Below are 24,043 nucleotides of genomic sequence, written 5' to 3' on the forward strand. Positions count from 1 at the left end.
TAGACATATCAAACTTATCCATTTTCACCATGATTCTCTACTACAATATTTTACTACGCCCCTTTAGGTTATGGACTAGTCCAAAGGTTACTTACGGTCATTCCAGGTGGCAATATGGAAGGTAGATTTCCGAAACGGCAAACTCCTCTAGCTAAAACAACAGTTAGGCCAAAAACTTGACTTTCAACGCTTTCTTCAACGTTAGGATTGTAACCATAGAGTAGGGAGATGTCTGTGGTTGAGTTTCTAAACATCTAGACAGGCTAGAAACCAGGGAAACATCGCTGAGAGAAAGCTGGTCTTTTCTTGGAGAGAAAACAAAAATGGAGGCAGACACGGATCGATTGACTGAGCGGCGCGACTCGCAGGACTCCAGCCCTCGGGCCAACATGTACATTGTTTACATACAATGCTGTGAGTACACAATATTCCAGGATTTAAGTTTCAGATGAGCTGTCGTTGTGTGATTTGTACGAAGTAGATAAACTGGTTGTACTACTAGAGAGGGGCGGGGCACTGTTATTATATTTAACATTTTGTACTAACGTTACCCGAATCCCAATTAAAAAACAAACAGTGTTATGAGGAGAATTCATTTAAATGTTGATTAAGGCATAATGACTGTGTACTCAATGCTTGTGATTATCATGCTATCAATGATAAATCAAATGTATATTATATATTGACACGTGGGGAATAAAGAACAAAGAATTTACACTAACTGACTTAGTGATATTTCATCATGTAACGTTATGGTGTATACGTACCGGGATCACAACAGCAGTATATTGGCAGTTGTAGTAGCTTGTAAATCATCAGCTCAAATTGTGCATGAAATTGAAACACATTTTGCTATTCTCACCAGTGTACCTGTCCAAATTGGCACCATATGGTAACTTCAGCAGCACTAAATTCTCTACGTGCTGATATACCATGTTTGAAAGACACAAAATTGGTAAATGATTAGATCATTAAGACCGACAGCGATGACAAAGTGATAAATAATTGTAATTTGAGTACGACTGTTTATGTATTTGCAAGTTTTAGCATACGCAATAAGGAAGAAGCATTATGGACATCTGCTGGTGCTAATATCTATATTTAATATTACTGAAGTACAACTAAAGTATTCTAATTGTGTGTGGTGTAAATATACTAGTATATTTATACTGTAGATGTGACCCTGCCTCTCGGCTATTGAAGGATGTAAACTTGTTTACAGTATACAGTTGTCTGCATATGTTTAGGGAACAATGATATTAGATCACAGATGTGACCGTATGCATCATATTTATACATCTTGTTTTTGGTATTGTCTTTACCCTTTCTTATGCTCATCACTATCGTATAAAGACAATAAATGTTTTCAAGATATATACTAGTAGATATATTGGCATTGCTTCTAATATTTTTGACTTACCCTTTCTCTGTTCACAGAAACATACCTGCTTACAAATTAGATGTCAGCCATTTTATATCAAAGCATGATTAGATAACTTTGCCCAAAATTCATCTTTTGTTTTTCAGACTTTGTGACAATCGCAACCATTCTGGGCACAGGAATCCTTGGTGAGTATTGTACCTCCCTAGTAATTGATGCAGTTAAAGGTCTCGGTTCAGACTTTCTTTTAAGATTCAGGGCCAATCTTACATGTTCTCAGAAAGACGCTTAGCGCTTCTCCAAACATCGTTTCCCAGGCGAGTCAATGTTTCCAGTGGAAATAGGTGCCTTGCCACTGCCCGACAAGGTTATTTTTGGTAAAAACCATCATTCTAAGCAATTTTTCACCAGTGAAAACTACTATTTTTGGAGCATTCTTCCATGGCCGCTGCACGGAAAAGACAGATTTTTCCAGGATAATGACTGACACAGCAATAAAGGTCATCATTCGGTCTGTGCAGTTAAGGAAACTGAAAAGAATCGTTAGAGTACGTTTTCTGCAATCCCCGATGGTGCAAAGCCATGCAAAACGCACATAGAACGCACGATTTGGGTAATCAGGCGACAAAGCCATGTTACCGTCATTGCACACTAATACCAGGAAGTATCCGCGGACGACCAAAACTCCGCAACTGTTAAACGCTACGAATATCGGGCTTTTCAGGAAATATAAAAGATAACACATTGCTATAGCGATAACTGAAAAATCTGGAGCCAAATCTTTCGAGAAAACCTATGATTTGCGTCTTTTCTCACGGACTATTTCTTGGGGCGGCCACTTGAAATTCCGAACCGGAACCTTAATGATGCAAGATTTAGTAATCAAGACTACTTTATTTAAAAGATTTCATATAGCAAGAAACTAGAATATTCTTCCTGCTATGTTGATTTTCAATACTTTGTCACTTGTTTTGAAATTAGAAGCACTTTGTTGAATGAAACAGCAATTTCGTTACAAGAAAAGGATAGGAATGTTTTTATGATGTCATAATCTTGCTTCTTTAAACACCTTCAGGTCTGCCAGTGACTCTATCCCACTCTGGACTGTACCCATTCCTGGTGTCATTTCTCATAGGTTTTGTTATACAGGTGGGTATGTAGCATTTTTGTGCATAGCACGTACTAAACTATGCAGAACCCAAGCGTATAAGCTGTTGTTTGCATCTTAGTAAGGTTAATATCTCGTATATAGGTTCATGTACATGTAGTTGTGTCCAAAAATATATCTTATGAAATGGCTGCTATTCTTATTAATAAGCAACGTTGACCTAAGAGGACAAAAGAAACTTGGCAGCAGTAATACTTGGTTTGAATTTACCGTATGCGCATTTGCTTCTGGATATGTGCTACTGTAATTCACTGCATCTTCACGATAGAAAAATTTCACATTGTAAGGAAAATCGACATTTTCACCGAACTTTAACTTCACAGTGGCAGCTAGTGATTTACAATTAAGGATGTATGAAGGAATCATAGATAATAACAGTTTTTTTTCGGTGATGGTAAGTTCACGGTACAGAGGTGACCGTGAAAACAGTGAACATTAAGTTACTGTGAAAGAAACAAGAATTACAGTATCTGTGCTCAGGCTTCTTCAGTCATAGCCTGGATGCCAGTGTAGCAGGCCAGAATAAACCCTGGGTCAGGATATACCCAGGTACATTCTGGCAATGGCTGGCATCCAGGCTATTTCAATCACTCTTGTGAGAATCTCAGAGTGTTTAATCAAATTAGGATCTACAAATAGAACAATCAACAAAGACAACAGTATACAAACAACTCAATGGGCCCAATATGTATATGGTGGTAAGAAAACAAATACAGCTTTGATGAATTTTCTGATATGTACAATATTTGCACACAACAACTGTACAATTCATTGACATAAGGCCACACCAATTCATTTTGTTGCTTGACTCGAAAATAGCCTGTCCTGTTTTTAGAAGAAAACAAATTGGGTCACTATTCCCCTTCACAAATTCTAACTCAAAATTTTACTATCAGTTCTGTTGTAAAGCTAGATAGCCACCAATTAGATGATAAAGGCCTGCACATACCTAAAAAGTGTGGTGACATTGATCATAAGTTATTATTTTTCATTTATTAAAACTATTTCTCAAAATCAATCCATATATTACATGGCAAAAGGTAATTTCCTCTAACTTATTCTTTATGTTATGTTAACCCTTATCTTCACCCCAGACTATTTGCAAAATTTTTCATTTTTATTTTTTTAGCCCTGTCACTCCTTTTTCTGAAAAAATCCGAGAAGCAACAAATTGAATTGGTGTGGTCTAAGAAAACAAAATAGCACCTTTGATGAATTTTCTGATATGTACAATATTTGCACACAACAACAATTCATTGACATAAAGTACCTTAAGTGAGGAATCATTACTGCTTGCAGAATATTTTTCTTCTGATCAATTAACATTGCAGGTAGTTTACCTTGTAAACGCAGCCCCGCTTGGCCAGATCTTAAATAAATTTGAGAAATTGATTGTTTACAAATTTTGATTGAGAGTAAAATATGAAATTATGTGTTTTCTGTGTCTTATATACATGACATTATATTTTTTCCAACAGTGCTTGCTGGTATATTTCTTTGTGGAGATCCTACAGAGAGCATATGCAGCGCAGGAGCAAATATCCAAGGTAGGGTGGGCTTTCTGTTCCTACCTTAACCTTGAGAAACCAAATGTTAACCTGCTTAACCTTGAAGCTACTAGTATACTGACCTAAAAATACCAAAAATTGTGATGCTTCATTGAAATTAAAAAAAATCTTTAAGGTTTATTCCAAACATCTTGTCAGGTTTTGTGCTAAATCTTGAGATATTTTGACTTAATCTTGACATATTTTGACTGAATCTTGAGATGTTTCAAACAATCTGAAGATGTTTTGCTCAATCTTAAGATCTCACTTAGAGATGATCTCAGTATGCTTTGAAAAGATCTCAAGATATACGGTGCTGCTGTAGTGCTTCTTCACTTTTTCAAAGGTTTTTTTTCTGAGTTTCAAGAAAGTCGAACTCAGTATGTAATGTAACCATGACCTTTATATGAGGACATGCATACACATCTTTTTGTGTTCCTAGATGACGTAAGACATCAAAAATTAAAAGGAGATAGAAATCACAAGACGATAGAGGTCAAAGAGTTCCCTTGGTATAACCAGCATCATGAAATATGCATGGCAAAACTTGACACAGAAAGTCTGAGGGCAATCTTTCTGAAGACTTTAACTCAATTACAAATGGTACCTAGTGATAATTGTGTCTCATCGCTAGTTTTGCCACCCACTTTGTCAAAATGAAACCTCGACAATTATACTATAGAATTATTTGTGGGGTATAGTATTTCTATTTATGTCATACCTGGGCCGCGAAAATGTTCAATACGGGTGTTCCGGACCGTGTTGTATTACCCGTGTTGTATTCTATTTAAAGGATGTTTGTCCTATCTTTCTAAACAAAGATACTATGTTTAAGAAAAAATAATTTTCACTTGTATATGTATAAGGAACATCTGAATTATTAACATTGAACCTCATCATTTACTAATGCTTTTTACTGTTTACCTTTTGTGGCTCTTCAAACTTCACAAAATGTGTGAAATAAATTTTGTCCTACATAGATGCACTGATGAAGCACTTAGTCTAGTAGATGTTACCATTTATCATTTGCTTATTATATTCATGGAACAAACAGAATATTTTAAAGTTATTAATGCTTTGAACTCATATTTGTTTTCAGCAACATTTTTGTACATTCTTTGGCCTGGTCATGAAAATGAGAATACTCCCTCAGTCTATTGTTTCTTTACAAAGATTTTCAGATCGACATAACTTACAAGAAAATTGAGTATGAACTGCCTTGTTTGCTTTTGAGATTAAAGTTTTTCCTGTATTCTCTGACTACAATAAGTGGGGCGGTTGCTTCTGGACAGAGAAAGACCCTCTGTTAAAGAAAGCCAACAAGATTGTTCCCCTGCATGTTGTGGCAAGGGTGAAGGTGTGTGACCACCACTTGCTTGGGTGTTAAAGGCAACCAAAGCAATATTAGGCCCCCAAAATGGAAAGAAATAAAATGCTGAAATCTTTATGGTAGTGACATTTACTAACATTGTTTAGCACATTTGCGAAATAACTTCATACTTTGAGCATTCTAAAACCGCGGAAAATACGTGCCATATATGATGATCCCCTTAGTTTTGCGAGCCCAAAAAACTCCGGCCACAACTTTCAGTGAGTTCTCACATCACAACAATGTCGTATATTAGCATCATGGACGTTGCTATACATGCATTGTGATAGTGTTGTTTGAACTAATCATATATAGAAGTGAATAAATAAGTTGACGTTCAAAATCCAATTTTCGGGCCCTAATATTGCTTGGGTTGCCTTTAAATGTAGAGGTGGTGGAAAGTACATGTAGTCAAAAATCTTGAAACTAGTTCATCTTAGAAGCACTAATACTAATACTATAGTAATAGTCACTGAAAAGCTGGCGTAGTATCTATTGCAGCTTGATTCTTTACTATTTATGAGCTCCAAGGCTTTCTCTTTTTATTGTGACGTAAGCCCTATTCATAATAGACTATTTCACTGGAACAGGTCTGAAGAAGTAGAATTCACATATCTTATTGTATGTAACTGTAACATGTGAATTCTTCAATGCAACTTTCAAAACTATACATATTATAAATGTACCTAATGTATATACAATAGCCTGTTCTGTCTTAGCCCTCTAAAATATCTAACAGCAATCTGAGAATTCTGACAACGAAATTTTACATGTGAAAAAGGCTTTACTTAACAACCATAGCAGCTAGCTTAAACGTATCTACATGATACAAGTTTTTTGCCTCATTAGTAATTCCATTCTTGAATGTTTGAATGAGGTAAAGCCACATGCTTCCTTTGCCGAGTTTTTTTAGACCTCCCCTAAAATTATGTCATCATATTCTGCATACAGCTGTTACAAAATGGTTTGCTTCTAGCAACAAAGCAACTAGCACAACATTTATTACTTCAGGCTGTTGTAAGCAAGCTGCTCTATTGCTAGCAAAATCAATACAGGCAGAAAAAGGTGTTGAGACTATTTTTTTACTGAATATTTCAAAAATCTGCAAGCTGAAAGTTTTTCATGGTGTAGAATTTTAGTCAGCTAAAGTTTCATAATATTTTATCTATTTGTTCAGTCAGTCAGTTACTTGTCCAATTGGACTGAATCCTGGGTGTTCAACATATCAACATCTACGGGATTGCACTGATGAAGTTGAGCTGAAGATCTTGTCATTCTCTTTGTCGCCTGTAGGGGGCGACGTTGAGCCATGAGCACATCCCACTACAGGAGGAGGAGGATGAAGCTGATGAAAAGGAGATAAGTAAGATCAGTGCACCCTTAATGATATCATCCTCTCTTCTTAAGGCCACACCGATTTTATTTGTTGCTTCTCGGATTTTTTCAGAAAAAAATTGGGGCAACAGGGCAAAAAAAAATTTTTGGTGCACATAGTCTGGGGTGAAGATAAGGGTTTACATAACATAAAGAATAAGAGGATTATGCAAGTTTCAGCTTCGTATGGCTCATTTTATGCAATGCACCCCCTTCTTTGATGTAATACTATAATTTCAGTAACAAAATTACCTTTTGCTATGTCATATGTGAATTGGTACTGAGAACTAGTTTTGATAAATGAAAAATTATAACTTGTGATTACATGTGACCACACTTTTCAGGTATGTGCAGGCCTTATAATCTATTTTGGTGGCTATTGAGTTTTACAAATGAAGTAAAATCGTGAGTAAAAATTTGTGAATGGGAATAGTGACCCAATTTTTTTTTTTTCAAAATGGGAAAAACAGGAGAGGCTACTCCCAGAAGCAAAAAAAAATGGTGCGGCCTGATACCATGTCTAAACTATATCACTTTGTCCACTTACTTTCCCTCAATAGCACATCTATTCTGCTATCACTTGTCCATTTATAACTCACTGAAATTCAACAAAAAGGGTTTTCTCTTCTAGTTTGCTGAACAAATACAAAATGAGAACATGTGACTAACTCTCCATATATAAGATTTCTCAAAATTTAATACATCTGAATGTAATACTAATATATGTATCCAACTTGAAAAGAGCACTTACATTGTATGATTATGTAAACACTATATATTACGATGTATGCACATTACATTGTGTTCCATGTTTGATGCAATTTTTTGGGGGTAGCATAACCTAAATTTAACCCTCTATTCTTGCATGGTAACATGTCATGTCTGATTGAAAATTTTTATTTTTTCTTCCCTTCCAAATGCTACTTGTAGCTGAAACAGGTAAAACAATTTTGAAACAATTCTAAGCAGATGTATGTAAAGTCAGCATTTTCACAGTAACAATTTGAAAGAACAGCATAAAACAATGCTTTGTGCTAATGGCTTAAAGTTAAAGTAACATAAACAGTATAATCTACTAATCATAATGCTGGCAAAAATTACAAGAACTGAGCCCTATTTGGTAACTGTTTACTGATTTATAACTATAGTATTTCTTATAAGATTTGTATGATAATTAGTTTACTTATCATTTGTTCTTTATCAGGGCTTGCTTTTTATTCTTTCATGACTCCCAAATCAAAAATTTGCTCGGTAAGACTGTTTTCTTCATTATGAAAAAGAACACTATTCACCAACTGAACTGTTTTCTTCATAGCTGTTTCTTTTCTGTTTGATAACTTCTGTTACCATTTACTAGACGGCATGCTAGTGGCAGGTCATGTGATCCTACCCAACCAATCAGCTGTCAGGCTGCCAAATCTGCACTTGCTGGGAACACTTTTCCTGCCGTGCGGAACCAGACAGATGTTTGATATTGTTGTCTTCCTAAACTTGTAAGTGTCCACGGCTCCATGTGTCGTCTGCACACTGACTGAACAACGCTTGTTTTTCAGGCACTATTGCTGCGGAGTCGGACAACCTAGACATTCACCCTGGATACACTGTCTAGCGTATTTTCTCGAATAAAGTACGCACCCCCGATTCGTGGCAGGTTGCAGATCTAGACAAATCGTGCTGCGTTGAAACGTAAAATGACAAAACTCAAATAAAGTACGCACAATTTTAGACTATTGATCATTATCAAAATACTGTATCATCTTCTTGCCTAAACATTTATTTCTATGGATCTTCTTGTGCTGTCCCAAAGTATTAAAAGTGCGTACTTTATTTGAGAAAGCACGGTATTCCAATTCTAACCACATTAACCTTATCCCCAACAGGCATCTTTAGACTGTGCCCCTATGTCACATTGATATGGTGTTACTCAATAACATCAAAATAATCACTGACCCACTGGTGACATTGATCTGGGAGGTGAATGACCTCAACAGAAAAGGTCCAACAGTGAGGTATTGATCGAATCTTGTAGATGTGAAAGGTCATGACCCCAGATTGAACCCTGACCTTTTCTCTTTTTGCAGCAGATGGCATGCTCGCAGGTCATGTGATCCTGCCCAAGCGGCCAGAGATCAGGTCGCCTGACCTGCACATGCTGGGCACCATGTTCCTGACCTGTGGCGTGCAGCAAGCATTTGACCTTATCGTCTTCTTGCACTTGTACGTCTCAACTCTAGCTATAGGCTTCTCTTGTGGTGACAAGGTTTTATTCTATGTTTCATAATCTTTTGTTCTCAATCGTCTTTTGCACCTCTTTAACACTGGAAAAACGTTCAGACTACAAATTTCTCTCTAATTCAATAAAAGCAGATAACAGCTAAAAATATCTTTAACTTAAGTGTGTTGTGGGTGAAATTTTCTTTCTCATGATGGGAAGTCTATTCCAATCTTGTCCTTCTTGACTTCAAACTTGCTTTTGTACTGCAGCTGGTTTGGGACTGGTATGCCTGGCTACAAGGAGTTGTCCCCTTTTAAAATCTTGTTTTTTCTTCTCAGTTTCTTTCATTTCTATCTAGTTTGCTTTGGTTGCAGTGGTGGCCAATATTGTTCCTGTAGTTACGAATGTCATATCTGCAGACATGTAATTCTGACTTTTGTTTTGTTTTTGCATGTGAAATTTGGTGCAGATAGAAACAGTCTCATCTAAACATCATCAGAAAAAATTGTTACGTTTCAAGTTCGTTCTATGATTGAAAGCTGTGAAAGATCTGTCATTATATGGGCTGTCTTGATGTTGTTTGAGATGGTTACTGTCTTTTTGCATGGTGGTGTATCAATGTGCACAAGTGTAAAATTAACCAAAAAAATACATGTGAAATAATATATAATCATACATAATCTTATAAGATAAATCTATTATCATTATGAAAAAGCTATGCTTCAAAGACTTGGCAAATAAAAAAAAGATTTTGATATGTAATGACAGTTTCTAAACTTTCATTTTCCACATGATGATTGTATGCCACAATATTTCTTTTCATCTTCCAGTATTTCAATCCTGATCAGTTATGCCCTGGCTGGAAGTGAAGCTTATGCTCAAATGTTTGGAGTCCCGTGAGTAGAGTTGCATTATATGATCTTTTATGCCATACCTGGGCTCAGGATAATGTTTGATACGGGTATTCCGGACCAGTCTATATTTTACCATATTTCCCGGGCTTTGAAATCGTATTGCATGGGCTTGCATCTTGGATACTTGGATGCTTTATTTTCCTCCATTAGCTACATACATAGTATGAAGCTACTCTTCCTGGAGTAACCACAGAAAATACATCAGACAGACTACATAGAATTGCCTACAGGCTACATAAAATTACTGCATTAAAATTAGCTAACTAATACACATATTCCTTGACATCTCTTGCCTGAAACTGCTCTGAGGTGCGGTTTGTATTCGATGCGGCAAACTGTTCCACATAGATATTGCTCTATACATGAAGGTCTTTTTCATAGCATTGGTTTTTGGTTTTGAAAGTTTGTAAGTGTTTTTACTGGCATTGCGTGTCCTGTAGCTGTGCTGCTGTGAAACGGGAAACAACTGCTGGTAGAGAATAGCAGGTTGTTGTGTGGTATGATTAAATGATTAAAACGCCCTTTCCGTGCACAAGTTGCGCTGCTGTCGAAAATTTGAATACTGGATTCGCACTTTGGAATCGAATCATATACTGTATATGATAAATTAAAAACACTTTAATGGGGGATGTCCAAACTTACGAGATGCCCTAACTTAAGACTCATTTTTTACTCTTATCATGCATAAGTATGACATGTTTGTTTCCACAGACTAAAAAGATAAAAAGTTCATGAACAGTATGAATGCATTTCTTGTTCTTAAGATGAATTTGTCTAAATTTTATCTATAAAAAACACCAGACCACTTTCTGGCAACTAGCGTTTGAGCACAGTGAGTTTGAGTGTGTGAAAAAAGCCCCTGAAGTTAGGGTAGCTCCTGTTACCCATTACGAATTATGTCACACGTACCTGGTTAGATTACACAAAAAAGATGATGTAGATAGTTACAAATGCTAAGTTGTGCAGTGCCACTGAAGCAGGGCTGTCTCCAGCTTTGAATTTTTTTCTGTCCGGACTCCCATTCATTGTCTGGGAGCCCGTGTGGTTAATTATCATTGTTAAATAAACTCATATAAACTGATTAGAAACTAATTGCAATGAACGACAAGAAGTTCTGGAGAGCAAACTTCACTTGTTACATCTCGCAAGAGGAGGACCCGATGACGATGATGATGATGATGATGATGATGATGATGACGATGACGATGACGATGATGATGATAAAATAGTCATTTTAAGCTTAGGAAAATACATTTTCATCAATTACGTGTCATTAAGTCCAGATTTTTTGGATCGGTCATTAAGTCCAGAAATTTCCGTCCCGGGATGGTGGAACAGGTCCTGGAAACAGCCCTGCACTGACACCTTTATGACCTTTGTGTTAAAGATGTACTTGGTATTTTTCCAGACATTTCTATGTGATCCCAGGGTTCGTGTGGATCCTGACCTTCGCTGTCGTGTTCATCCAAACCCTGATGCAGCCAGTCATCTCTCTCTTCACACTGGTCAAGGGCAGTCTGCTCATAGCTACAGTAGGTATGGGGAGGGGGTGGACTGGTGAAGGGCAGTCTGCTCATAGCTACAGTAGGTATGGGGAGGGGGTGGACTGGTGAAGGGCAGTCTGCTCATAGCTACAGTAGGTATGGGGAGGGGGTGGACTGGTGAAGGGCAGTCTGCTCATACTCGCTCGTAGCTACAGTAGGTATGGGGAGGGGGTGTACCTGGGTTGTGCTCTCTTCACACTGGTGAAGGGCAGTCTGCTCATAGCTACAGAAGGTGTGGGGAGGGGGTGGACTGGTGAAGGGTAGTCTGCTCATACTCGCTCGTAGCTACAGTAGGTATGGGGAGGGGGTGTACCTGGGTTGTGCTCTCTTCACACTGGTGAAGTGCAGTCTGCTCATAGCTACAGTAGGTATGGGGAGGGGGGTGGACTGTTGAAGGGCAGTCTGCTCATATAGCTACAGTAGGTATGGGGAGGGGGTGTACCTGGGTTGTGCTCTCTTCACACTGGTGAAGGGCAGTCTGCTCATAGCTACAGTAGGTATGGGGAGGGGCTGGACTGGTGAAGGGCAGTCTGCTCATACTCGCTCGTAGCTACAGTAGGTATGGGGAGGGGGTGTACCTGGGTTGTGCTCTCTTCACACTGGTGAAGGGCAGTCTGCTCATAGCTACAGTAGGTATGGGGAGGGGGGTGGACTGTTGAAGGGCAGTCTGCTCATAGCTACAGTAGGTATGGGGAGGGGGGTGGACTGTTGAAGGGCAGTCTGCTCATATAGCTACAGTAGGTATGGGGAGGGGGTGTACCTGGGTTGTGCTCTCTTCACACTGGTGAAGGGCAGTCTGCTCATAGCTACAGTAGGTATGGGGAGGGGGTGGACTGGTGAAGGGCAGTCTGCTCATACTCGCTCGTAGCTACAGTAGGTATGGGGAGGGGGTGTACCTGGGTTGTGCTCTCTTCACACTGGTGAAGGGCAGTCTGCTCATAGCTAGAGTACATCTGTAGGTATGGGGAGGGGCCATGTTGAAAATCCTTCTTTGTCACATGACCCAGGCAGTGGTTGGCTGGTTTAGATAAAAAGACTATGTTTTTCATAAGATTTGTGCATATCCGCATATAGTGATTCATACATTTTTCATAAAATTTTTGCTAAGGCACTCCTCATCACACGTTTACCTTACCTGCAGGTGGTGGTGACGTTCTTTGTCGGCGCGGAGGTGTCCCTGGCTATCAGGAATGACTTCAACTACATAGGAGCACCCTTCCTCATGGGGACAGTGGCACTTGGTATGTTCAGCGTAACTCGTCCTTTTTCATTACCAGTAGTACAACTAGAGCTGTCTCCAGCTTTACGTTTTTTTCCGCCCACTCGTTGTTTGGGAGCTGATTTTTAATAAATTTCATCATTGAATTTGTCATTTTAAGCTCTAAAAATTACATTTTCATCAGTTTTATCTCATTAAATTGATATTTTTGGGATGGAAAGGGTTGAATTTTTTTCCGTCCCAACAAGCAAATTTCCATCCTGGAACGGAAGGACGGGAGCTGGAGACAGCCCTGAGTACAACTCAAATGGAGCAAGAAGGGCATAGCTATCAGAGATGAAGTAGATCATGTAGATTCATGTGAAATCAGGTTTTAGTGATATGTAGATGTGTATGAAAATTTTTATAACTAAGATTGATCATTATAAAAGATTACAATCAGGTTTTTAGCTAGGATTTATAGACAGTGCGTCCAGAAAGATTCGGGGGGGGGGAGACTTCCCCAATGGGCTCTATGGATTAACATTTACTTGGTAGTTTTGCATGTCAATCAATTTTCATGCTGTCCCAGTGTTTGGTACCAGGAAAAAAAACAGTTGCAGTGTGTGTGGATCGAACACCTGCACGTGCATGTGTATGTAATTACCAGGGAATCAGTTTGTCTTCTGGGTGTCCCATGCGATAGAAGGGCATCTAATTATCTTCGCCGAGTACTATAGTACTCGGGGTAGATTATGTTTTCGGTTGAGCCAGCTGTTTGGTGGGTCTGTATGTATGTCAAGAGCATAACTCAAGAAAACTTCGATGAAACTTTATGATTTTTGGTAGGTGTGTAGTGGTTGTGCAAAGGAAGGTCAATTTCAAAAATGGTTTACCATGCGTTTTTCAACAGTACTGCAGCGGACTTTTAATTTTCGTGCGTTTGTATGTAGGCAAAAAAAGTGACGGAAACGTTGATGGATCTTCATGATTTTGTGCAGGTGTGTAGATGTTGTAGAAACGGAGGTCAAGTTTAAAAATGGTTTTCCTGGCATTTTCCGTTGGTACTGCAGCGGGCTTTGTGTGGATGTGTATTTTCTTGTGGACAACATAACTCAAGAAGCTGTTGATGGATCTGTATGATATTTAGCGGATGGGTAGGGTTTACGGAAAGGAAGGTCAAGTTCGATAATCGGCCTTCTAGCGAGTACCTAAGGTACTGCAGCGGAGCTTCAAAATTTACTGGCATGTTTTCTGAAAGAGCTATGGTCATGATATTTGTGTGGTAGATAGTTCTGTAAGTTTGGGCTCCGTAGCGGCTTGTTCAGAACTGCAGTGGGTGTTTTTGTTTTGACATTCGGACACGTATTACTTGAGAAGGGGTGAAGAGATTGTCGTGAAGTTTTGTATGTAGAGAGCTCAGATGGTGCTGCTAGCTAGAAGCATAAATAAACAGATGGGGTACATAAATAAACAAATGGGGCAGTCTCACTACAATTCAAGCAGATAAGTGGGTCCGGTTGGTTTTTAAAGTGTTCAGTTTCGGCATTTTTGTCCAACACACGGGTTGAGACATAACGGAAGGGGAACAAAATAGAAAGCCTTACAAAACACCTAAAAACATGTGAATAACCAGCCGGACCCACTCCTCTGCTCAGAGAGTACACTGCACCAAAACTGCACCACTGCTAGTTTTTTTTTGTTTTCTTATTGTAGGGCATCCAGTAGACGCATTGACACCATGCTAGCTAATAGCCTGATTATAAGAATGATTGATAGTGGTGATAACTACAATGTTCCGTCAACAGGAGGAGTTGTGAATGTGATGCCGATGCTTTATCAGAAGATATCACCAGTTACCACTCAGGTCAGTTCACTTCAGAAATCAGATTCCAAGGGACAGCAGGCAACTTTGCTTTATATGTGATGTCAAGGGAAATAAATGCACTGTGGTGTCAAGTCTTTTAATGTATCATTGGAAAGATTTACTGTTTTAGATTAGTCAAAGAATTATCTTTCCTCAAGCTGAATATAGAAATCTTTGGGATTCCTTCTTTGTTTGCTTGCAGCTCTATATTCTTGTTGAGGTAGCTAAGAGAAATATTACTGCAGATTATTGATATGTGTTTTTGTGGGAATACAATTAGTACTGTGGTACCTTTCATTCTGCCAGGTGAAGCACTTTCGTGGAGCAGTGGTAGCCGGGATCTCTACTTGTACTGTTCTCAACATCCTGTGGTGGGTTCATACAGGTTTTTCTTCAATAAAACCAAACCTGCATGATCTCAAGATTTAATCAGTAGTAACAATGAAAAAAAAAGGTATCTCTGATATCAAGTAAAATAAGCCAGCAAAATTTAACTTGTGAGTTCTGTCCTTAGTGCTGAAATGTGAATGACTGGACAATTATTAACGATGGGTAGCATTCTCCTTGTAGATTATGGTCACGCCTACTGATTTCTGTACCTGCAATATCAAAAACACAGCATGCATCTAGAATTTCCATGTAAATGTGTCAAAACATTTTAAAGTTTATCACCAGACGAAACTATTTTTGCATCAGCTTCTTCTCCGATTGATTTTTCAAAAAACACCACACAGGAAATGATGTAGAACACCTCTCAGTGTCATTATTCTCACTGAAGATCATTCCTCCCTTCAAGGTGCTGGGCAGTTCTACATATTGTCCCCCAGTTGCCCTGCAGCTCGATGTCCATTGTAGGGAACACCACAGCCTCTCCAACAGTCACTCCAGTGAGTGTAGTCACCGCAGTATCAACTCTTCCTCCTGTCAGTCCAGCATGTTCACAGAACCTGTCACTGGAGAGGTGAGGACAATCAGCCTTGAAGGATAAGGATGCCTTCTATGATTTTTATCATTTCTGAAAGAATTGTTTTGATTCTTTGATGAAGGTTAGACATACAGGTAATAAGATACGCCAAAAATAGTTACTCTAGATATATCTAGCAACTGGATAAAATTTTGAAACAGAAGTTTCAGACAGCATCCGCTGTCTTTCGTCAATGACTAAGGACAGGCATCCTCGTCCACCAGGACCTTTGCGCTCTACGTTACATCGCTCGCGGAAAAGGCCCTGGTAACACGGGGTGGCATCCATGGTTATTGCAGGTCGACGAGACTTGCTCATGAATAATTAATGAGCTAACCCTTATTTGGCACAAACGGCATTTGTACCTCATGAATAGTTAATGAGCTAGCCCTTATTTGGCACAAACGGCAGTTGTAGCTCATGAATAATCAATGAGCTAGCCGTAACACGTAACCTGATTGGTTGATAGCTTCCCAGCGTTCTTTGCGCGTTTGCTTCCGATGAGTGGAAGCAAATGGGTTTTAACCCCTCTGATTGGCTGAAGCTGTTTTGGAGGCTCGACCTGCAATAACCATGGATGCCACCCCGTGTTACCAGGGCCTTTTCCGCGAGCGATGTAACGTAGAGCGGAAAGGTCCTGGTGGACGAGGATGAGGACAGGACAGGTCTGCAACATCTGACTGTTTCAAAATTTTATCCAGTTGCTTGAGTAACTATTTTTGGTGAATTGTTTTGATTGTAACATCCAAAGCTAAAGCTTCAGTTACACATAGCCGAACATGGCCCCCTACCACTTGTCAAACAAGGTTGGCAATAGGTTGGGAGCAGTCGGACCAGTTTTAGATTAAGAGTCAAATTTGACATCCAAACACACCCTGACCACTACTGACTTACTCCCAACTGCTGGCCAACCCATTTCACCCCTCCACAGCCGAATGTTTAGAAAACATTTGGCTGGCATTTTAAAACAGCCGAACACCAGCCAACCACAGCCGACCTAGTTCCCAGGCCCAAACCGCCACAAACCATGGTTGGGGAAAGGTCGGGAGGCCATGTTCGACTATGTATAACCGGGGCTTAACCCAAGTACATCCTGAACAATCATCATAATGTTTCATTGTCTCCACAGATCAGCAAACAATGGAGAAATTGCCACCCTTCCTCTCACAGAAGTGAGTAGTGTGCCAGTCTTTTCACTGATTTGTCCATATTGACTTCATGATGCAATTTTCGCAACTGTCAAACTTACATTATCATGGAGCCATATTACAGCTGCTAGTCAGTTTTGAAATAAATGTACCAATTTTTTTACAGTCTTCTGACATAGAGGTGTCTGACACTAAATTGGATAAAGTAGGTCATCAAACTGTAAATGCATGTGTATGAAGGTTCATCTGTGACAGTAATTGACATATTGAAAAATTTACACGATACTTTCAAACACAAAGTAAAGCTCTTACCAACAAGCTTTCGACCAGTTCTCTGACCCGAAGCCTACGTCACTGGACCTGAACGGAACTGTGACTGTAGGGCACCTTTGACCTGTTGTTGACGTCACACTTCCGCTCAGGTCAAGTGAGGGAAGCTTCGGGTCAAATCAACTTCAGAAGGACCAGAGGACTGGTCGCAAGCTTGTTCGTAAAAGTGTTTCTTCGCGTATGGAATTAGCATGTAAATTTGTCAATATGTAAATGTATGTGTTACGTTTCTGAATATTATACATCCAGGTCAGAAAAAGAGGAATAAAATTGAATATTTCCTACTGAATTAATACAATTTTGTATACTCAGAGGTTTCAAGCGCCTATCCGGCAGCTTTTATTCAAGCGTTTTTTTTTCTTTCATTATTTCTCATTGAAAAAAAGCTGCCCGATGGGTGCTTGAAAGGTCTGAGTATACAAAATTGTATCAATTCAGTAGTAAAGATTCAATGTCATTCCTCAAATGTCTGTGTTGTTCACAGATAATCCAGACCATGCACCCTGAGTTCTCGTGGGTAGCCATCCTGGTACAGCTGTTCATCATGATCAGCATCACTGTCTCCTACCTCACCCTGGGGTCAGCCATGCACCATACAGGTCAGAGGACAAAGGTTAAATGTCAAGGATAGCATGCCAATGTACACTCATGCAACTTTGTAAAAGTATTTATCACATAAGATTTCCACCATACATAAATGTACAAATACTATGTATAAATGTACATTTTTTTGTCTGACCATGTAACAACCAACTGTAACAAGAGTAAACAACAGAACGTTAGGGGTTGTTGCATGAATACCAAAATGAAATTTTCAGAAAGTCTATTTGATTCTGGTAAGTCAATACTTGATTTTGTATTAGCTGACAAAAATGGTTTAGTATCAAATTCATGCAGATTGCGCTTCAAATATGATGATATAATAGAAATGTTTGATAAACATCACTCTATTTTGTATACTCATTCATATGATCAATGTATTGAATATATGGCTTTCTTGGTTACATTTTACTTTTAACACTATTGCATAGTGCTTGCTGAATTGTATCTCAAACAAATTCTACAACAATTGAGAATTTGAGGCTGTTGCCCCTATTTTTAAAACAAACCTGAGCATAAACGACTTCTAACCCCCACCTTTTCCCTCCAGTTGTTGGCTGGGTGGAGGGGTCGTGGAATGAGCCTGGGTTCTGTAGATATGCACCCATCTTTGAGGGGATCTCTAAATGCTGCACTCCCAAATGGTAAAGAGTTATACAGCTTATATTTGTTTACTTGATATATTTTGATGTACTGTTATACATTCATCATGCAGAAAGTACTGTTACTGTAACTGCATTTAAGTTCTCGGGGATTTAATTTTGCGGGAGCCTCAGGGAGAAAATGGAGTGTTCGCGCCAGTTGTTTGCGTTTGTCACAAAGGCGTCAGCAGGCAGAAGTCAGAGCAAGCCTTTTCGCGGTGGTTTTAAGCAATGAAGCAGTTCCCACTAAAACTGCAAACATAAGACAACTTACCGTGAAAATGTATGCATTTACAGTACAATATTAGGGAGTGCCATTGATTTGAAATATTTGAAATTATCATCAAGAGACATGCATATGAAGAGACTCACTATTTTTCTGACATATTGCTTCAGAGCATATGCATTAACATAATTCTTTTTCATTTTACAGTATCTGCCAGTCACTGATCTCCCTCTTCATATTTGCCATTGTCTTCACTGTGGCAATGTTGGACCCACAGGTGGGAATTTTCCCAGTCTTTCCAGTATGCATAACAAGTGACATACATGAAAAGTGGCCATTTCTGTATCTGTATCTATATAGCCGGTATAACCGCCATTTAGGCGTAACACACCAGCTAAGGCCTGAGGTCTAAGCCTTTGTCTAATACAGATTACATTTAGAAATGTTATTGTAGATAACTAAACATGACTTAAATGGTTCATTTTGGGGAGTTGTATTCTTTTGTACTGTGTGAAGTGAAGATGTGTAAGGCTGTGTGTATCTCAATACAGATCCTGTGTAAACAACATTGATACAAGCTTGAAAGTTCATCTGTGTTGGTAGAAATCATTCTTAAACGAGTTTAAACTGTAATTTCCAACACAAAAAATTGGACTTACCCAAATTTTCGACCGTACGACATCGGTCTTTGTCAAGGAATGATCCATCCACCGCTGGGGTGACGTCACGTTATGCAGATAGCACACGTGACTCCGTGAGTAGTGGATCGTAAGTATTGGAAAGTCTGTAGCGCCCGCCCGCCAGAAGGACTTAGGAGAATTTTCAATGCACATGGGATAAGGACATGCTTTAAACCAACAAGAACCTTGCGCAGCCTGCTAGTCTCCCCCAAGGATAAGACACCTAAGGGAGGCAAGTGCGGAGTGGTTTACCATATACCTTGCCAAGGTCAAAACATCAAAGGGCCTTGTAAGGAAACCTACGTTGGGGAAACTGAAAGATCACTAAAGACCCGGTTCAACAAGCACAAACGCCCAAGCACCATCTCCTCAGAAGTCTCACAGCACTTACACATAGAATCCCCTGGACATTCAGTTTCACTGGATAAAGTTAAAATTCTGGACACTGAGTCGGACTTTGTTGCAAGAGGCATCAAGGAAGCCATTTACATCAGGGCCCTACGACCATCCCTCAACAGAGACGGCGGGCGCTACAGACTTTCCAATACTTACGATCCACTACTCACGGAGTCACGTGTGCTATCTGCATAACGTGACGTCACCCCAGCGGTGGATGGATCATTCCTTGACAAAGACCGATGTCGTACGGTCGAAAATTTGGGTAAGTCCAATTTTTTGTGTTGGAAATTACAGTTTAAACTCGTTTAAGAACATTGATACAAAGTTTATTGCAAATACATGCCCAAAGGCTGATTGCAAGTACAAGCAACACATTCAAATAATAATGAAAAATACAATCATTTATGATATTAAGGACTTACTGTCTACATCCAATGTTACACTACATCCTAAAATATACATGGGGCTAGTTTGTTGGATTTGACTTCTTCTTTTGAGGCAGTTGAAGGCAAATTTTTATTTGTTTACCACTTTTTCTATGATATGTGAATTCTTTGATTTTGATAGCAGTATTGATTTCCCATGGTCAGGAATAGTGGGAAAGAAAGTGTTTGTTTTGGACACAGTGGTACATAATACAAAGACAACACAGAGCTTGCCAAATTTGTACCTATCATGAGTAGACATCATCCTATTCCTAGCCATCCAATTACAGTAATATGCTGTAAATGCATTTAAGTTTGCGTGGTTTTTAATTCGCGGTATGGAGAAAATGGAGTGTTCGCGGTGGTTTTAAGTTCACGTTTGAAACAATAGTAGCGCTACAGTCATAGGGGGGCAAAAAGTTTTGTACAGTGGTGGTTTTAAGTTAGCGCTGAAAATTCACTGCGAAAACTGCAAACATAAAAGCACTGGGAACATTTCTGCATTTACGGTATATCTTAAAGATTTGCATGTTTATGCTTTGGTTGGTTTTCCTACAGGGATTTGTTCAGATCCTGGACAGAGGGACGTCACTCTTCATCAATCTGGAGTGTGGCATTTTCATCTTTCTCATGGTGCGGAACGCCAGATCAGGGAACTTCAGGTGAGGAGGAGGAAAATAGGGACTGTAGTAACAGTTGTACCAACATGTCCATCCGTAATGTACCGGTACATACCCCATTTAAGGCCAACTTTAGAGTTGGAGACTGTGGCCTTTTCTGTGTCTAAACATAGAACTGTTAAGTAATAGGTAATGCACTAAATGTATGCGTGTGTTTTAGAAATACATTGGATCTAATTGAAATGACACCTCTGATAAGCTTATATTACATTTTCATACAGCAACTGTGCAGTAGTAGTACCGGTACATATTTCAAGCTTGACCATCATAGAGGGTCTGCATGCTCTTTTCCGTAAAACATATTAGGCAGCCTATTTTGATTTCCTGTAATTGGTAGGGAAAGCTGTCTTATTCACGTAATTCATACTGAGGCGACCAAGTTGTGCGTAATCGCCTTCCTTGATCGCGTAACACATAGAGGGATCTTCTGAATGCAGCATGAAGTGTTGTCGGGACCCCCATGCAGACCCTCCATGTACTGTTGCAGATTAGACAGTACTAAGTGATCTACTCTGTATGTAACCCCTGTCAAGTAAATGTGCATGTGTATTAGAAAAACTGTCAATCTAATCAACACTTCAAAACTAGAATATGACTTACATCTCCTTTTACATGTTGGAAAACTTGACTCTTGTGCCTGTATTCCAGCTCCCTGGACATTCCACTGGAGACTCCATGGCTGCTGTACCACCTCCACTGGCTGGTGGCGCTCTACTTTACCTTCGCTGTCGGCTACGACATCGTAGACTCCATATACATAACAGCCACATAGTGGCAGCAGCAGTGTGTAGAAAATAGTAAGTGATGTCAGCAACAATTCTCTCACACCCTCCTCAGCAGACCAGACTCGCTAGGTATGTTACATGTACCTCCCGCATTGGCCCTGTTATTCCAAGCCAGTATTCTGGCTTCTGGCGACGTTACTGACAGTTGCTCATGAATGATTAATGAGCTAGCCTTATTTGGCACACACAGCCATTATTTTGTTCTGAACCCAGAGTAGTGATGTAAGATGTAACCTGATTGGCTGATAGCTTCCCAGTGACCTTTGCAGTTTTGCACAAGATGAGCTTGTGCAAAGCCTCTGATTGGCTGAAAGCTGTTTCGGTGGTGACGTCACGAGAAGCCAGAATACCGGCTTGGAATAGCAGGGCTGATTCGGGGGGTAATGTTCCGAGCGAGTCAGGCCTGCTGAGGAGGGTGTCTGTTGATAATAGAGATCATTGGAGCTTGGAAAGGTGATAGTGTAGCCGTGCAATGCACATGTAAGTTAGAGTAATGTTTTAGAATTCTATCTACGGTAGCTGTATAGTGTACAGTTTAATGTTGCGTAGAATATATCTGTCTGCATGGACAATTTCGTCAACACGGAGACCAAATTTTGGATAATGCCATTGTTTATGTGCAATACTCTCATGAGACAAGCTAGCCTTATTTGGCTGATTGATGATATTTTGCCAGATGTTAGTTAGAGCTTTGTTAGTAGCCAGCTTATTATTTATAAGTTTCTTACTCTAAAGAATTGATTTGTTCTGTATATGTGCAGTAAGCAACTGAGCTGTAAATGTTCCTGAAATATGTAATAATAAACTATGTCTTGTAGAAAGTACTGTTGTGATACTCTATACCTCTTCTCATCTGTTGCAAACATAGCACATGAAAGTTGTGATCTCAGTATATCAGAAATGTGTTATGTATGTGTTGTAGCCGCCTTAGTACATTTTTATTCCTGATGTTGTGAAGTGATGTTTTTAATGTGCCTTATTTGAAATGTTATCAGTACCCAAGGACCTGACTACACTTTTTAACAGTTGCACGAGATATTGTAGAGTTATTGTGAGGTCTGAAATTTGATGATGACAAGAAACAATCATGTCATTGTAGGGAGAATATTATACATGTACAGTGACTAGAGAAAGTTTATTCTGATTGAGTAAGGGTTCATATATATATGTAAGTATGTATGCATGTCTCAGAAACTGAGTCAGTTTATCTGGGGACAAAATGTTTAACATATTTATCATAAAATGCTCAGAAACTTGTGAGATTTTCAGGGCTGTACTCGTGATACTACGGTCATTGCTTAAGAGGTTTGTTGTATGATGATTTAGTTGTCAACCAGTATTTTAGAACCACAGGTCAAAAGTGAATTTTCACATTCAAAATGGCCATAGCAGCAGCAGAAATTGTACTCCCATATAAACTCTAAAGTTATATATTTCCTCTGATATCATTATGACTCCTTTTCTCAACTCAACTCCTTAAATGTGTTTTTTTCCGCTTGACAGAAGTGAAAAGAAAGGTTATGTGAGGAAATACAAAAAGTACATGACAACTTTTGTAAGATGAAAATTCCCTCACATACAAAAAAAGTTAAGAGAAGGTTTTGGTCACCTTTTGGTAAATTTTAGTTACCTGTTTATTGAATCATCATACAAGCTTTTAAATATCCTTCAGTGAGGCATGGGCTAGCGTCAAATCTGAAATGAATTTTTTTTTGGTCTTTTGCTGACAGGGAGTGTCTGATCTTCTCTAAACAAGACCAATGTGTCAGTGAGGTGTTGTCTGATTGGTTCACTGCTGACCAATAAGTAGCATGATTTTACATCTTCATCTTCATTTCATGTACCCTCTAACAACCCCTGAAGGGGAATCTTACATCTTTGTAACACTTGGCTGTGTTCATTATGTGCCTCAGTTGTCTTACATTCCTATCAAATGCGCGAACCCGTTTTTATCCAGACTTTTAGGATATGAATGTTTTGTATAGTTTTAGCACTATTTATTTGTTCTCTTGATCCATAGTGCATACAGTCCTGGCTATTAACTCCCATCCTGGCTAGACCCTTGTAAATATGTATTGTGTAAACCAAGTTAAATGGATCTGACATGTCATTTAAGATTTTAGAAAACAATAGTTGGAATAGAAAGATGAATTAGTTGATCATTAAATCTTTAAACAGATAAGCATCAGGGTATTTCTCCAGTGTTGAAATAAAACTGCCATGACAAGATTGAAAATGTGTGAACTTTATTTACAATCCTGCGTATACTGGAAAGCTTGTCTATGATTTACCTGCAATGGAGTAACTAGAAACTTAACTCACGACAGCCTTCCTCACTCAAACATGACCTTTTCTTTAACCTCCTCAGTCCCTGCTACATTAGCATGTCACCAATACAAAGTTGGTGCAATAAGAAAGGCAATGGTTCAATGAGCAAAAAAAAACCTTATCACTATTTTATACACATACATTTAAGTTAAAGAGTCCTGGTAATTTCATCATTAAAAAAATGTTTCAACTTTTCAAAGGAAATGTTTGTTGTAAGAAACCTTCAATAACCAATGTCTCCAGGATTAGCCTCCGTTGCA

General features: G+C 39.0%; 1 protein-coding gene across 6 annotated transcripts; it reads left to right on the forward strand.

Moving 5' to 3' along the window:
* Nucleotides 1-78: 78 nt before the first annotated feature.
* LOC136423626 (uncharacterized) lies at nucleotides 79-23,691 on the forward strand. 6 transcript variants are annotated; one of them, XM_066411864.1, is made up of 19 exons: nucleotides 79-414; nucleotides 1,528-1,569; nucleotides 2,457-2,530; nucleotides 4,028-4,096; nucleotides 5,367-5,453; nucleotides 6,759-6,828; nucleotides 8,197-8,332; nucleotides 9,885-9,950; nucleotides 11,377-11,500; nucleotides 12,654-12,753; nucleotides 14,519-14,577; nucleotides 14,884-14,948; nucleotides 15,374-15,538; nucleotides 16,671-16,713; nucleotides 17,504-17,618; nucleotides 18,170-18,263; nucleotides 18,694-18,763; nucleotides 20,549-20,652; nucleotides 21,319-23,691. In XM_066411864.1, exons 1-19 carry the CDS (start codon nucleotides 324-326, stop codon nucleotides 21,440-21,442), a joined length of 1,698 nt encoding a protein of 565 aa, XP_066267961.1. In that variant the 5' UTR covers nucleotides 79-323; the 3' UTR covers nucleotides 21,443-23,691. The 6 variants fall into 6 exon arrangements, with proteins under 6 accessions (XP_066267961.1, XP_066267960.1, XP_066267962.1 ...); XM_066411863.1 differs by lacking the exon at nucleotides 8,197-8,332 and adding an exon at nucleotides 8,921-9,056; XM_066411865.1 differs by lacking the exon at nucleotides 8,197-8,332 and adding an exon at nucleotides 8,924-9,056.
* The last annotated feature ends 352 nt before the right edge of the window (nucleotides 23,692-24,043 follow it).

The sequence above is a fragment of the Branchiostoma lanceolatum genome, chromosome 17, assembly GCF_035083965.1.
Source record: "Branchiostoma lanceolatum isolate klBraLanc5 chromosome 17, klBraLanc5.hap2, whole genome shotgun sequence".
Classification (NCBI taxonomy): domain Eukaryota; kingdom Metazoa; phylum Chordata; class Leptocardii; order Amphioxiformes; family Branchiostomatidae; genus Branchiostoma; species Branchiostoma lanceolatum.

Bases quoted from the DNA above. Each gene is read 5' to 3' on its own strand.
- LOC136423626 (XM_066411864.1), top strand. From the start codon at position 324: ATGGAGGCAGACACGGATCGATTGACTGAGCGGCGCGACTCGCAGGAC. The intron at 11,501-12,653 runs GTAGGTATGGGG...CCTTACCTGCAG, and splicing joins GCAGTCTGCTCATAGCTACA to GTGGTGGTGACGTTCTTTGT. The intron at 14,949-15,373 runs GTGGGTTCATAC...CCTCCCTTCAAG, and splicing joins ACTGTTCTCAACATCCTGTG to GTGCTGGGCAGTTCTACATA.